The sequence below is a fragment of the Saimiri boliviensis genome, chromosome 11 (assembly GCF_048565385.1).
Source record: "Saimiri boliviensis isolate mSaiBol1 chromosome 11, mSaiBol1.pri, whole genome shotgun sequence".
NCBI classification, from domain to species: Eukaryota; Metazoa; Chordata; class Mammalia; order Primates; family Cebidae; genus Saimiri; species Saimiri boliviensis.
The window spans coordinates 4,824,601-4,838,761 of NC_133459.1; the positions used below are offsets into that span (position 1 = coordinate 4,824,601).

Below are 14,161 nucleotides of genomic sequence, written 5' to 3' on the forward strand. Positions count from 1 at the left end.
ATGCTTCCTTCACGCGACCGTCGGACTCCAGGTTCTTCAGTTTTGACAAGCGGGCTGGCTCTCCTTGCTGCCCAACTTGCAGACAGCTTACTTAGTGAGACCTTGTGATGGTGCGAGTTAATACTTAGCCAACCCCCTGTATATGCATAAATCTATCTATCCTATTCGTTCTGTCCCTCCAGAGAACCCTAACACAGGGTTCTTTGTGACCTGCTCCTAAAATCACTCCCCAGCTCGCTTCCAGATGTGGGGTCCTCAGCTGTTTCTGACTGCACGGCAGGAGACGCTGAGCCACGAAGCACGTGGGCTGGGCAGGAAGGCGGCACTTCTAGATGTCTGTAGTAGGAAGGGTTCTGCTGGGTGCACAGCCCTGTGAACCATGCCCACAGCCATGGAGCATAGCTAGATTCAACACGGAACAGGGCGATCCCTGCAGGTCACTCCCTGAAGCCGTGTGAGGTCCCGGAATCAACTAATGGCAAGAAACCTTCAGGTTCCCAAAGCAAAAACCTCCCGAGCATCCGCGGAACAGAACGCATTGCAGAAGCATGTTGACCCGTGCAGGCCACTGCCCACAAAACCTCATCACTAAACAAAAGAGGAAGAGCAGCTCCACCTTTAACCCAAGACTTGTAGGGTCAGCGGTGCAGAAAGAACTGCAAACAAGTGAGATAGGACAGTCCTCTCCCAAGGCTTCGTCCAGACCTGGGCCTCCTCAAGAAGACAGTTCCAACAAGAGTGACGAGCCGCAGCCCCGCACCACAGCAGTGACTGAGCAGGGAGCCGCTGTCACTGTGAGAAGCACCCAGAGACATGCTGCCACTGCAGGGCCAAAACCAAGGCAGACCAAGACCTGCGGCTTCCAGGACTTGGTGCCCCGCAGAACTAAGCTAAACCAAGGCGGTGATGGAGACAAGGAAAGCCTTACTTCAAAACTCATCAGGACACCGCCAAGTTCAACAACGATTTCATTTAAAATACGGTAGTAATAAATAAATAATTAAAATTTCACTGCAGTAAAAAAAAATAAAAATTCAGACAAATCAAAAAACAATTTCTATAAAGTGAGTCAGTACCTTTCTTAAACTGGTAAAATCAGCCACACATTCAGGACAAAACAGAGAAGACCCAGCACAATGGTCTCCTTTCTTTAGCAACCTCAAGCGTATACTGGTCTTGTTCCCCTACACAGATAGCGCAGCGTGGCTGGCTCGGGGGCACCTCTGACAGGAACGCCTCAGGCTGCAGTGGACACAGACACAGCCACGTTCTACGTGGCATGGAGCGTGGGGACTCTGCTGCGACACACGCTGTGCTACAGGGGATGGAGTCAGGATTATCTTGAAAGATCTCAAGAAAACCCTCAAGATATCTACATTTCCAAGTTTTAGTAAATTTAAATGGATATAATTTTCAGAATGAACCATGCTCTAAGTACAGAAAATTCAAAAGCTGCAGCTCTGTGGGGTCCTGGGCACCTCGAGCAGCACTCCAATTTTTGTTAAACACATTTATTCTGTTCAAAGGATATGAGTTAATACACAAACAATAAATCAGTCAGACCTTCAGCCCTTAGAGATTTGAGGAGGGGGTTATTTTGTCATGTGACCCACAGGAAGGACCATATTCACCCCGAGGCCCCAGGAGGATGCCCGCTTCTTCAGACACGAAACGCAGCCGAGACACGAAACGCAGCCGAGACACGAGGCTGGTGCTTTTTGCAGGTCTGCCCCGCTGTATTTCCTGCTCACGTTAGAGGGAGTTTGCTCCATCACTCATTCAGTCAGCAAACATTTCCAGAGCCCACACTTGCATGCATACAGCGTTTGAGAAGACGCAGCGCTGTGGCAGTCAAATGAGGTCATGCTGCCCCAGGATCCTGGGAAGAAAGTGGTCTGGACAGCAGGGATCACTTCTTTGGTAGTTTCTTTAGCTTCTTCACAGCGAACCCAAACATAAATTACAGTGAAAAAGTTTTAGATGCTTTGAATAAAAAAAATGCAAAAATGAAACAGTAGATTAAAATCAATGAGTGTGTCTTCACGAAATTTTTGTTCCTAGTTTGTTTCCAATGACTACAAAATACTGAGAGCCAAAAGAACGCACGCAGACTCTGGTGCCTGCGCGTGACCTGAACACGGCATTTGTCCCATGTTCTCATCAGGCCAGGTGGCCTCCTCCTCATCTGTGCATACCATTTACAGGTGAATCCTTCCACAAAGGGCCCCAGGACCCCATGGCTTGTACCTTCTGGTGAACGAGGTCACATGAAGCAACTGCCAACAGCAGGGTGCACTCTGGCTCTCCCGGCAACAGGAATGTGTGAGGCATGTGGCAAGGCCACAGGGAGAACAGACCCTCGAGTCAGAGGCGACATGGGGAAGCCACCACCAGGGAACAGACAGGCTGCCCAGCTCACGCAGGAAGACATCTGTCCCACATCATTTTCCACAGGAAAGTACACTGCCAGGGTACGTCCGTTTCTGATTAAGTAAAACACTTAAAACATGTACACCCAGGCTGACGAATGTGTGACGTCACTGAGAATGTATTCAGGGTTAGGTGTGATGACGGCGGTCAGTGACACTCCAAGCTCTGTCTTTTGGAGAGACATGGCGAGCCATTTGTAGATGAAAAGATACAATGTTTACGATTATTATATCTAAGTTACCGCCAATAACCCGGGTGGAACAGGACAGGAGAAAGAGATGAGACATGAGCGGTAAACGGGGGGCTGGAGGTGGGTGCGGGGACCGCACCACATGCTTCTCCACCTTTAGCTTTGAAATTTTCCATAATAAAGTTTTTTTAAAAAAAGAAATGTACATGCCAAAATGTTTACAGATGAAATAAAATGATGCCTGGAATTTGTTTCAGAATAATTCAGAACAGCCTGGGGGAGAGGGTACAGAAGCAGATTGTCCTGGGAGCTGGCAGCCAGGGAAGCACCATGGGGCTCGTCGCACCAGCCAGCCTGCTCTCGGCTGCACATGCAGCTTCCAAGACGCAGGGTCCTCACCAAAGACAAGCAGGAGGACACCGCAGCCGGAAGGCATGACCACACTGAAAAATCCCCGCCCAGCAGAAGCAGGCTGCTCCGGGAGACGCTGCCGCGGACAGGGTGGCTGAGGTGGGAGGGCCCCGCCAAGCCCGCCCTGGGCTCCTCTACCACCGCCACCACCATGCAGACGACCCCGCCATTGTGCTTTTCTCCTCCCATGTCCCGCTCAATTCCAATTTCACCCGCTGGATGCTGAACCCGCTTCCAGTGATTCCGCAGAGCGAGCAATCTGTGTAGAAGGCCACTTCATACACTGCAACGTTTCCATTCCAGATTTCACCCAGCAAAGTGCAACGATGACAGTAAAGTGGAACCCAATATTCCGAGTTACAATCGACCAACACATCAGAAAGCACCTATGACGGCCAGGCATGGCAGCTCACGCCTGTATGCCCAGCACTTGGGGAGGCTGAAGAGGGCAGATCATTTGACGGCAGAAGTTTGAGACCTGCCTGACTAACATGGGGAAACCCCATCTCTACTAAAAACACAAAATTAGCTGGGCATGGTGGTGTGTGCCTGTAATCCCAGCTACTCAGGAGACTGAGGCAGGAGAATAGCTCGAATTTGGGAGGCAGACATTGCAGTGAACCAAGATCACACCACTGAGGGATGACAGAGCAAGATCGACTCAAAAAAAAAAAAAGAGACAATGAGTGGCCCCACAACCTCACCAGCACCCACACTCCAGACGCCCATGAGGTGGCCACCATCGAAACCACCTGCTGTCGGGAATTTCAGATGTGGGTTAAAAAGAAATAAAGTGTCACTTAAGACATCTTGGTTTCGGCACACAAACGCCATAATCACAGGTAAATTACAGTTAACATTCTCTAGAAGACACTGCGAGTGAGGCGCCAGGCCGCCTGCTCCTCCCCACCTCCCCCCACAGCCCCTGGGCACCACACATCAAGCATTGGGCGCTGCCAGGGCACCCTCAGGCCCTTTTTCCTTGGCTCACTCCCCAGTCCTGGCAGCCCCATCCCTCTCCATGAGCCACACCCACCCTAGAAGGCCCCTCCCACCCAAGGGTATGCACAAACAGCACGGCATTTTAGCTGAAAGTTCTGTTTATAGGTAAAGAAAAGCAGAACTGGAACAGCAATTTCATTAAATGACTGTGACTGCGTAAGGCCACAGAACACTTGGCACCTCTGGATGTCTGCACCTAATTAGGACTCAGAATCACAGGTACTAGAGGTGTGGACAATGGCCAGTCAGCTCGCCGCTGCCCAAGAGATCAGAGATGCCAGATAGCAGTGACACCCCGACACCCTGCTCTCCGGCCTGAGGCACACCCCAAGACCATCCTCAGCATCTCATGCCCCTTCTCAGGCTGTTCCTGACAGATCTGCCCAGTGACGGTGGCAGGCCAGGTCAGGCCAGGTCGCCATGGGAAAAGAGGTCCTGTCAGCCATTTTTTTATTTCTAATTTACTTGTGAAAATGATACAGAAGTGCCCCAATCTGCAGTTTCAGCGACCCTCAGTCAACCTTGGTCTGAAAATATTAAATAGAAAACTCCAGAAGAAAACAATCTGTAAGTCCTAAACTGGGCACCACTCTGAGCAGTGTGATTAGGTCTGGCACTGTCCCACCCAGAACGTGAGTCACACCTTCATCCCATGTATCTGCACAGTAGACACTACCCATCCATTGCAGTTGAGAGGTAGAAAAAGAGACAGATACCTTCACTTGCGTTACTGTGTATTATGATAACTGTTCTATTTTACTACGTTATTACTGTTTGATCTCTTACTGTACCTAATTTATGAACTGTATCACAGGTATGTATATGCAGGAAAATACCTAGTACGTACTGTGTAGGGTTCAAGTACCATAGAGATTTCAGGTACCCACTGGGGTCTTGGAACACACGCCCCCTGGATAAGGCAGAATACAGGATTGGCTTTTTCAAACAGAAAACTAAATCTTAAAGAGTAGCAGGATTTGGGTTTTTCAAAGAATCTACATTAATGACGTAAATGATGTCCACATATTTTATTTCTTTCAACTGAACCTATAAAATCTTAGCATTATATAGGGATATATAAAGTTCCCTATGAGAAACCATCTCTAACTTGTGTAAATTCAAGCTCTACCACACTTAAGTAGAAATACATTAAAATGGCCTCATTTTTCAAAATAATTACCAATTCGATAATCATGAATTAATGCTATTATGATACATGAAACTTACTGACATATTAATTACTCCCAGCCAGCAGAATGTATATGATTTGTGAAATATATATTTGGCCTTCATCCAGTTTCCTGGTATACAACTCCTGAAATCCTTGGAATTTCCAAAGTGTTATCTTTTGTGTGCTAATGAGATGACCCTGGTGGTCGGTAGCCCCCAGGTGATTTCAGGACGGGGCTGCTCACAGAAAGACTAAGGCAGGGGGAGAAGAGGGGCTGAAGGTCGCGTTTATCATCAATGGTCAATGTTTAATCAGTCACATCTACATAATGAAGTTTCCATAAAAACCCAAAAGGACTGGCTTCAGAGAGCTTCTGGACAGCCAAAAGCACAGAGGCACCCAAAGGGCGGTGCCCAGGAGGGCACGGGAGCTCCAAGCCCTTCCCACATTCTTTGCCCTCTCCATTTCGTCTGTATCCATTGTGACATTCCTTACAACAGGCTGGTAAATGTCAGCGATTTGTACTTAGTATTTATAATAATCACGCCTGTTTTTAATGGAAAGAGCATCTACATCTATCGTCAGCTCACAGAGCTCATCGCCAGAGGAACCTGAGTGCAAAAGGGCTGCTCTTACATTGCCGTCCACTCCTGCAGGGCTGCTGAACACGTACTCCAGCTGGAAGACGACCGCAAACGCGGGGTGGCTGACCATCTCCGGGAGGCGGAGGCGGCTTCTCAAAACCAGAGCTTGGCTTCCAGAGCTGGGCCAGAAACACAAACCAGGGGCTCATTAGAGCTCCAGCTCCCATCTTTCCCATGTCCACGTTGACCACTGCCACCAAGAGCCAAGAGGACACCCTCCGGGACACAGTCCACCGTGCAACACCTCGTGCTCTTTCAAGTGGTGTGGAAATTCCCCAAACCAAACCAATGCTCTTTTCTTTCTTTCTCTCTTTTTTTTTGAAGAGATGGGGCTCTCACTATGCTGCCATGGCTGGCTGGTCTCAAACTCCTGAGCTCAAGTAATCCTGCCTCCTCGGCCTCTCATTGCTCAAGCCTTTTCCAAATCACCAAAGCTTGCCTGCAGGCCTAATACAGCCAAGTTACCAGGAAATGTCACAGAAGATGGAGGCTCCTTCTTCAAGGCTGGCCCATGGCAGAGGACAGCTGGCCTCTGCCTGGCACCATGAGAGAGGAAAGGCATGTCGCCCTGCAGTGATGTCTGTGACACCTGATTTGGGAAGCACCGGATTAAACAGAGCAGCAGGTCTTGCTGCCCCCGGTTCTCTGTCCTATTCGAAACTACTCACATAGCACGTCTAGAAGGCAGCATACAAGGCCTCCACAGACCCTCAGCAGTCACAGCTGAAAGCACCCATAATGCTAACTCCAAAATTGTCAGAGCACAAAAGGAAAACAAAGTTGGGGGGGGGGCTTTTTCCAAACTTCCAACTCCAAGGTTTGTTCCTAATGGGTATAACTTAGCAAGATGAGAGAGAACAAGGAAGAACTCGCACGTGGCTGAGTCCAAACTTGACGTGCACAAACAACCTCATTTCATCCTGATCCCTTTTATGTCCCCACCCAGCCCTGGGGACCCGGGAGGCAATACCTGGTCTTGGAAGAGGAGACCACTTTCCTGCTGAAGCTGGCTGAGCGTGTCAAGGCCACGTCCATCTCAGGTACCAGCACAACCACCTGCGGCCTCTGCACGAAGCCCAGACCGTTGTGCACACCCACACGCAGGCGCCGCTCCAGGATCTCCAGGGCACCACCGTCCAGCAGGCCACATCCCTGGAAGAGACACAGGCAGAAGGAATGAGTCCTGGCACAGACGGGAAGAGGGAGCTTGCCAGAACCCCTGAGAGAAGAAACCAGAATAGAAATTGCAGGTAACTCCAGATCAGATGATGCTTAGTCAAGATGAGTCCAAGCAAATGACAGATACTGCACCCAATCCCCAGCCACTGGCCCTGGGGCATGGCCCGGGTAGTTTTTGGCATTTCCAACACAGCATGATCCCCTCAGTGCAATGCACACCTTCAGATGCCTTGATCCCCAAACCCCGACCCTAGCTCTCCAAGGTTAAGCTGACCATCTCAAAATGCAGCAAACTCATATTTGGCTCCTTCAAGACTCCTCCAAGGTCCCACAGCCCACTTCTCAGAGCCCACTTCCCCGGAGCCCACTTCCCCGGAGCCCACTTCCCCGGAGCCCACTTTCCCGGAGCCCACTTCCCCGGAGCCCACTTTCCCGGAGCCCACTTCCCCGGAGCCCACTTCCCCGGAGCCCACTTTCCCGGAGCCCACTTCCCCGGAGCCCACTTTCCCGGAGCCCCTTCCCCAGAGCACACTTTCCTGGAGCCCACTTCCCCAGAACCCACTTCCCTGGACAATGCTGGAGAGGTGCTCAGGGGCAGAGCTCATCACGTTTCCACTCTGTCTACCCAGAGACCTGAGACTTGGCATACAGGGGGAATCATGTTTAGGCACTACTTCATAAACCAATACAAACAGAATCTGCCCCACAGTGGTCACCTGATACTAGTGTTTCATCTAAACAAAAAATGTACAGGCACCCTAACAAATGAACAAGGATATTCCCCCTGGCTCTTAGTGTTTATTAAATTGTGTGATCTTTGCAAAATGATCCCTGAATTTTTGAGTTTTCTTTACTGCCAATTAATCAAGCTGAACAGGCCTAAATCCAGCCTATTAGTCTTCAGATAATGAAAATAAAACTATGCAGATAACTGAGTATCTGCCAGTTGGATTGGAACAAAAATACAAAGACAGCAAAAATACGTAATAAAGTTATTTTTATGAGAATATATAAAATTCAACAATGATACTGCTAAAACATCTCTACCCTCACACAATCCAGCCTGAAAAACAAGAAAACAGCAGGAACTATACTAAGGAAATGGATGTCGCTACTTCAGTCCTACTCTCTGCTTTGTGTTTATGTAAGCCCAAATTATGTGGAACTGCATTTTCAAGAACGGGTAGGAAGCAAACAAGTCCAGCTCTTGCTCTTGCTCTTGCTGTCTCTCCCTCTCTCTCTCTCTCTCTCTCTCTCTCTCTCTCTCTCTCTCTCATGCACACACACAATGAATAACTTGCTAACTTTACAGCCCTACTATGTGCCAACCCCCATTCATGCCCATCGCGTGTCATGGTAAACAAAACAAGGCCCCTCTCCTGGCGATGCAAACACTCCCCACAGGAGACAGACAGTAGCAGAGGTGGCTAGCTGCTCCCAGGAACGGCTGAGCGCCCAGGAGGAACGAAGGGTGACAGCCGGAGACATGGGGGCAAGGGCAGGAACAGCGCCCCTGCAGGACAGTCAGGGGACCCCGTCCAGACCTGAAGCCTGAGGGGAAGCGCACAGAGATGTGCAGGAAGAAAGTTCAAGAAAGTCAGCTACGTGTTCCAGGACCCACGCAAGAACAAGCACGAGACCGAGGCCGCGCAGGCGGAGGCATGCCGGAGTCCAGGACTGCAAGCAGGCCCAGGAAGCGGCACACAGGGAGGCGGAGAAAGCGGCAAAGACCCAGCCACGCACATCTTGGAGGGCCAGGAGCCTGCGGCTCAGTCCAAGGGCAATGAGAAGCCAGCAGCATGTTTTAAACACAGAAGAAAAAATGGCTGAATTTATGTTTTCACACTTGATCTTTGCCAAAAGGCCGAGAAGAGATGAATTATGTTTTTAAAAGATCTCTTTGACAACGGAGTGAGAAGTATGTTCTCTGCGACTTTCAAGTGAACATGACAGGGACAATTCCTCAGAGAATCTCCTTTCCCCAAAACCTAAGGAGCAGAAAATGCCACTAACCAAGGATGGCGGCTAACAGAACACAACGGCCTTCAGGACCCGGGCCAGGACAGGACCCAATCCTTGAAGCGCAAAGCGGGGAGGGCAGGCGCCATGTCCAACTCTGCCTCCACCCTAGGAGCTACGGCCGAGGTGGCAAAACCCTGGGAATTCCACCAAACCCTCACGGCAATTGACTCATTCACAGCTCCGGGAAAGGGCTCTTTAAAGCCATTCCCTTTGCCCTGTAACCGGGAGTCCCCTACTTCTCCGACTCTGGACTTGGCCAGTGACCTGCTTTGGCCAATGGGAGAGTAACAAATTTAATCCAAAGAGAGGCTTGAAAATGTCCGCACACTTCCAGCTCCTCTCTGAAACACCTGCCTGCAAGAGAGCAAGCCCAGTCTGACTGCCACAGGAGGAGAGGCCACGGGGAGCCACGCCAGACAAGGTCACCCTCGACCGGCAGCCCCCAGTGGACCAGCCAGCTCATCACAGGCCCATAAGGTTTTTCCAAGAAAGTCCCTTTTACCTCCGGCTGGAGATTCTACTAAGAGTCAGGATATAGATGCAAGAATGCTCAGCCACAACCTGCAAACAGCCCAGAAGTCCATCAACAGCAGAGTGGATCCATGGATCCTAGTGCCCTCACGACCATGCAGCAGAGAATGTGAGCAAACAGAGCCCCATCCACTGCAGACTCATAGGAGCACAGTCTTGAGCGAAAGCAGCAAAAAGAAAACAGAAGAAAAAAGTATGACTTCATTTAAAGACAGGTCAAAAGCAGGCAAGCCTGTATTGTTTAGAGATGCATCTGCAGGCGATAAAACCAGAACAAAAAGCCAAGACGTGATTAGCACAAAGGTCCGGGGGAATGGGCTGGGAGGAAGGTGCAGCCAGGATGAGATCCACAGGGCTCTATGGGTGCCGGGCACAGGGCCTCCCTCTGCCCGTGGGACTCTGTGGGTGCCGAGGATAGGGCCTCCCTCTGCCCGTGGGGCTCTGTGGGTGCCAAGCACAGGGCCTCCCTCTGCCCGTGGGGCTCTGTGGGTGCCGAGGATAGGGCCTCCCTCTGCCCGTGTGGCTCTGTGGATGTCGGGCACGGGGCCTCCCTCTGCCCACGGGGCTCTGTGAGTGCCAGGCACAGGGCCTCCCTCTGCCCGTGGGGCTCTGTGGGTGCCAGACACAGGGCCTCCCTCCACCGTCCTTCCTCGTGTCGTGCAGTCACACAACTACACACTTCTGTGGGATTCATCATGAAAAGGGCGTGAATGAAAAGGACTCAAAGCAATAGCAAGACGTTACCCACGCCAGTCTCTTGGCTCTCTGCAGGTACAGTTTCTCTTTTTCTATTATTATACTTTAAGTTCTGGGGTGTATGTGCAGAACATGCAGGTTTGTTACATAGGTATACATGTGCCATGGTGGTTTGCTGCCTCCATCCCTCTGTCATCTACATTAGGTATTTCTCCTGTCATCCCTCCCCTAGCCTCCACCCCCTGCTATCCCTCCCCTAGCCCCCCAACCCCGACAGGCCCCAGTGTGTGATGTTCTCCTCCATATGTCCATGTGTTCTCACTGTTCAACACCCACTTATGAGTGAGACAAAGCAGTGTTTGGTTTTCTGTTCTTGTGTCAGTTTGCTGGGAATGACAGTTTCCATCTTTATCCATGTCCCTGCAAAGGACATGAGCTCATCCTTTTTATGGCTGCATAGTATTCCATGGTATATATATGTGCCACATTTTCTTTATCCAATCTATTATTGATGGGTATTTGGGTTGGTTCCAAGTCTTTGCTATTGTGAACATGTTGGGAACCAGCCCAACCCTGTACGTGGGTGCCAAGTCCCAGCGGTGACAAGGGAGTGAGAAAAGAAGTAAGACAAAGAGAAGAGAGGAATTCAACAGCATGTCCAAGGGGCCAGCGTACTCTCCAGGTGCAGGGTGAACCAAGTTGGCTCTGGGCTCCACATGCTTTTATTGGGTGCATTATCTCATTAATCTTGCAGGCTGTGGGGAAAGGTGAGAAGGAAGATGGGGGGAAGCATGTATCTGCAGCATTCAGTAGCAAATGTGGTTCTTCTAAGAAATGCTAAGGACCCTGAGTTTTACCACCCATTGTTTATACAGGTGCACGTGCCAAGAGGCACAGCAGATGAGGCGGATAAGACGCCATACAGTCTGAGCACACACCGCCCATCAAGGGGCTTTTATCTCCTGAGCACTGTGACCCAGAGCAGTCAGAAATACTCCATATTCTGAGAACACAGGTAGAGCCCGTGGCGTTCCAGCTCTCCCCATCCTGTGAGCTCCCCCTGTCCTGCGAGCTCCCCCTGTCCTGCGAGCTCCCCCTGTCCTGCGAGCTCCCCCCGTCCTGCGAGCTCCCCCCGTCCTGCGAGCTCCCCCCGTCCTGCGAGCTCCCCCCGTCCTGCGAGCTCCCCCCGTCCTGCGAGCTCCCCCCGTCCTGCGAGCTCCCCCCGTCCTGCGAGCTCCCCGTCCTGCGAGCTCCTCCTGTCCTACAAGCTCCTGTCTGCAAAGACCCTCCTGAGTCTTGTGAGCAGAGGTTGCGTTCCTTCCCAGAGTTCTCGCACAAGCCCTCTTTACGAGACCCTCATGCAAACCCTGTGTTGGGAAGAGATCGTGGGACCAAAGCCGTCTCTGCTGCCTTGCAACCACACTGCAGCGTCCCGTGGTTATGAAGCTCTCCGACGGTCTTCACTAGAGGCCTCCTGTTACCGCTTGATCTCTGCTTTTATTTTAATGCACCACAGTTTGGAGTTTTCTTAATTCAGCATTTGATCCGTGGCACAAATCTCAGTGTATAAAAAGCAAAGCAAGTTTGTAATCATTTAACTGTAAGTAACACAGGTCTGACCCTGGCCATCTTTTCCTACAGAACAGTGCCTCAATAAACGTGTGTACATGTGTCTTTATAACAGAATACATCATTATATTTATTATTCAATATTTTTTATTATTTATAATCCTTTGGGTATATACCCAGTAATGGGCTTGCTGGGTCAAATGGTATTTCTAGTTCTAGATCCTTGAAGAATCACCACACTGCCTTCCACAATGGTTGAACTAATTTATGCGCCCACCAGCAGTGTAAAAGCATTCCTATTTCTCCACACCCTCTCCAGCAACTGTTGTTTCCTGGCTTTTTAATGATCGCCATTCTAACTGGCATGAGATGGTATATCAATGTGGTTTTGATTTGCGTTTCTCTAATGACCAGTGATGATGAGCTTTTTTTCATGTTTGTTGCCTATATAAATGTCTTCTTTTGAGAAATGTTTGTTCATATCCTTTGCCCACTTTTGGATGGGGTTGTTTTTTTCTTGTAAATTTGTTTAAGTTCTTTGTAGATTCTGTATATTAGCCCTTCGTCAGACAGGTAGACTGCAAAAACTTTTTCCCATTCTGCTGGCTGCCAGTTCACTCTAACGATAGTCTCTTTTGCTGTGCAGAAGCTCTTTAGTTTAATTAGATCCCATTTGTCTATTTTGGCTTTTGGTGTTTTAGTCATGAAGTCCTTGCACATGCCTGTGTCCTAAATGGTACTGCCTAGGTTTTCTTCTAGGGTTTTTATGGTGTTAGGTCTTATGTTTAAATCTTTAATCCATCCAGAGTTAATTTTTGTATAAGGTATAAGGAAGGGATCCACTTTCAGCTTTCTGCATATGGCTAGCCGGTTTTCCTAACACCATTTATTAAATAGAGAATCCTTTCCTCATTGCTTGCTTTTGCATCACACTACCTGACTTTAAACTACAAGGCTAAAGTAATCAAAACAGCATGGTACTAGTACCAAACCAGAGATATAGACCAATGGAACAGAACAGAGGCCTCAGAAATAATGCCACACATCTACAACCATCTGATCTTTGACAAACCTTTCTCTTTGTTTCTAAAGTCAAAAGGGAAGGCTCTCTCTTGTACTAGGAGGGAAACACGGAGTGGTCTGCCCACAACCCAGGTCTGAGGGCCCCTCCTTCCAGAGCTGAGAGCAGCCAGGGCTGACCCCTCTTCTCCCCACTCCATCTGGTGACCATCAGCGAAGGTGCAGGCAAGGGGGCTGGGCTCAGGATCCCAGCAGACTGGGCAGTCTGCATCCCACATGCCTGCTCCCACTGCTGCTGGGGACAGAAGAGTCAGGGTGGACAGACCTCACTCCAAAAGCATTTGTGACAGTTCATCAGACCCAATTTTTCCAGACCAAGGACAGACTGTCACCTAAAAAACACAAGCAGTCCCCAAAACCACAAAGGCTTTTCCAAGACATTCTGGCATACAAACACGCTTCTGCACAGAAAATCCAAGATAACTTTTGCTGTCAGAGGTGACAGGAGGTCCAGAGACAACCTCCCTGGCCCTGGTGTTTTACAGCTTACAAGCTGGGGCATCGCTGGGTTGGGGTCGGAGAGGAAACCTCAGCGCATGCTGCATGCAACACAGGCTGAGCTCCAGCCGCCTGCACAATGTGGACATCCCTCCCAGGGGCCACAGGCAAACAGGACAGACAGCCTCTGCCTAACAGACAGGCAACCCCCTAGACGCCCTGCCAGGACACCTGGACAAACCCACACACTGAAGAGCAACAGACAAGAACAGCAGGAAGTGTGACCAGAACGCAAGATGTGTGCCACAGGCAGGCTGAGGGGACAGTGAGGCTGGGGACGCCTTCCCAGGGGCCAAGGTGGGTGAGATGATCGAGCCTTCCTGCCACCTCCGGAAGTGAGCCTCATGTCCCCGCTGACGTCTTCTGAACGTGGGAAGGGTTCTATGCGTTTCCCTATGCTCATCTCCTGACTTAGTTAACTTTAAATGAGGACTATTTTATGACCTACCAGTTAACATAATTAACAACTCAGGCCAACAGCACCTTTGTCACTGTTCAAGTTAAAACAACAGCTAGAGGCTCTGCGGGGGCCTTGGCTGCGGAGAAAAGGGGTCCCTAAAGGTCCAGTTCAGCTCCAAAAAGTGGCGAAAGACATAACCATGTTACTTATGGCCACAGAGCCCTCCCCAGCAGCATCAGACATGGGGTCTCCCCTGCCCTACCTACCCCTACCCTGCCCCACCTCCTCCCTGCCCCCACAGGGCTCCACCCCTGCCTGGCCCCACACTGCCCCCAATC

General features: G+C 50.2%; 1 protein-coding gene across 13 annotated transcripts in view; it reads right to left on the reverse strand.

Moving 5' to 3' along the window:
• The window catches only part of NPHP4 (nephrocystin 4), a 140,257-nt gene that overhangs the window by 85,699 nt on the left and 40,397 nt on the right, over positions 1-14,161 (reverse strand). For all 13 annotated transcript variants that reach the window (XM_074379971.1, XM_039473734.2, XM_039473735.2 and 10 more), the window contains 2 exons: positions 6,819-7,000; positions 5,841-5,967 (listed from right to left, as the gene is read on the reverse strand). In XM_074379971.1, the coding sequence (XP_074236072.1) occupies positions 5,841-5,967; positions 6,819-7,000 (309 nt within the window). The remainder of the gene's footprint in view (positions 1-5,840; positions 5,968-6,818; positions 7,001-14,161) is intronic.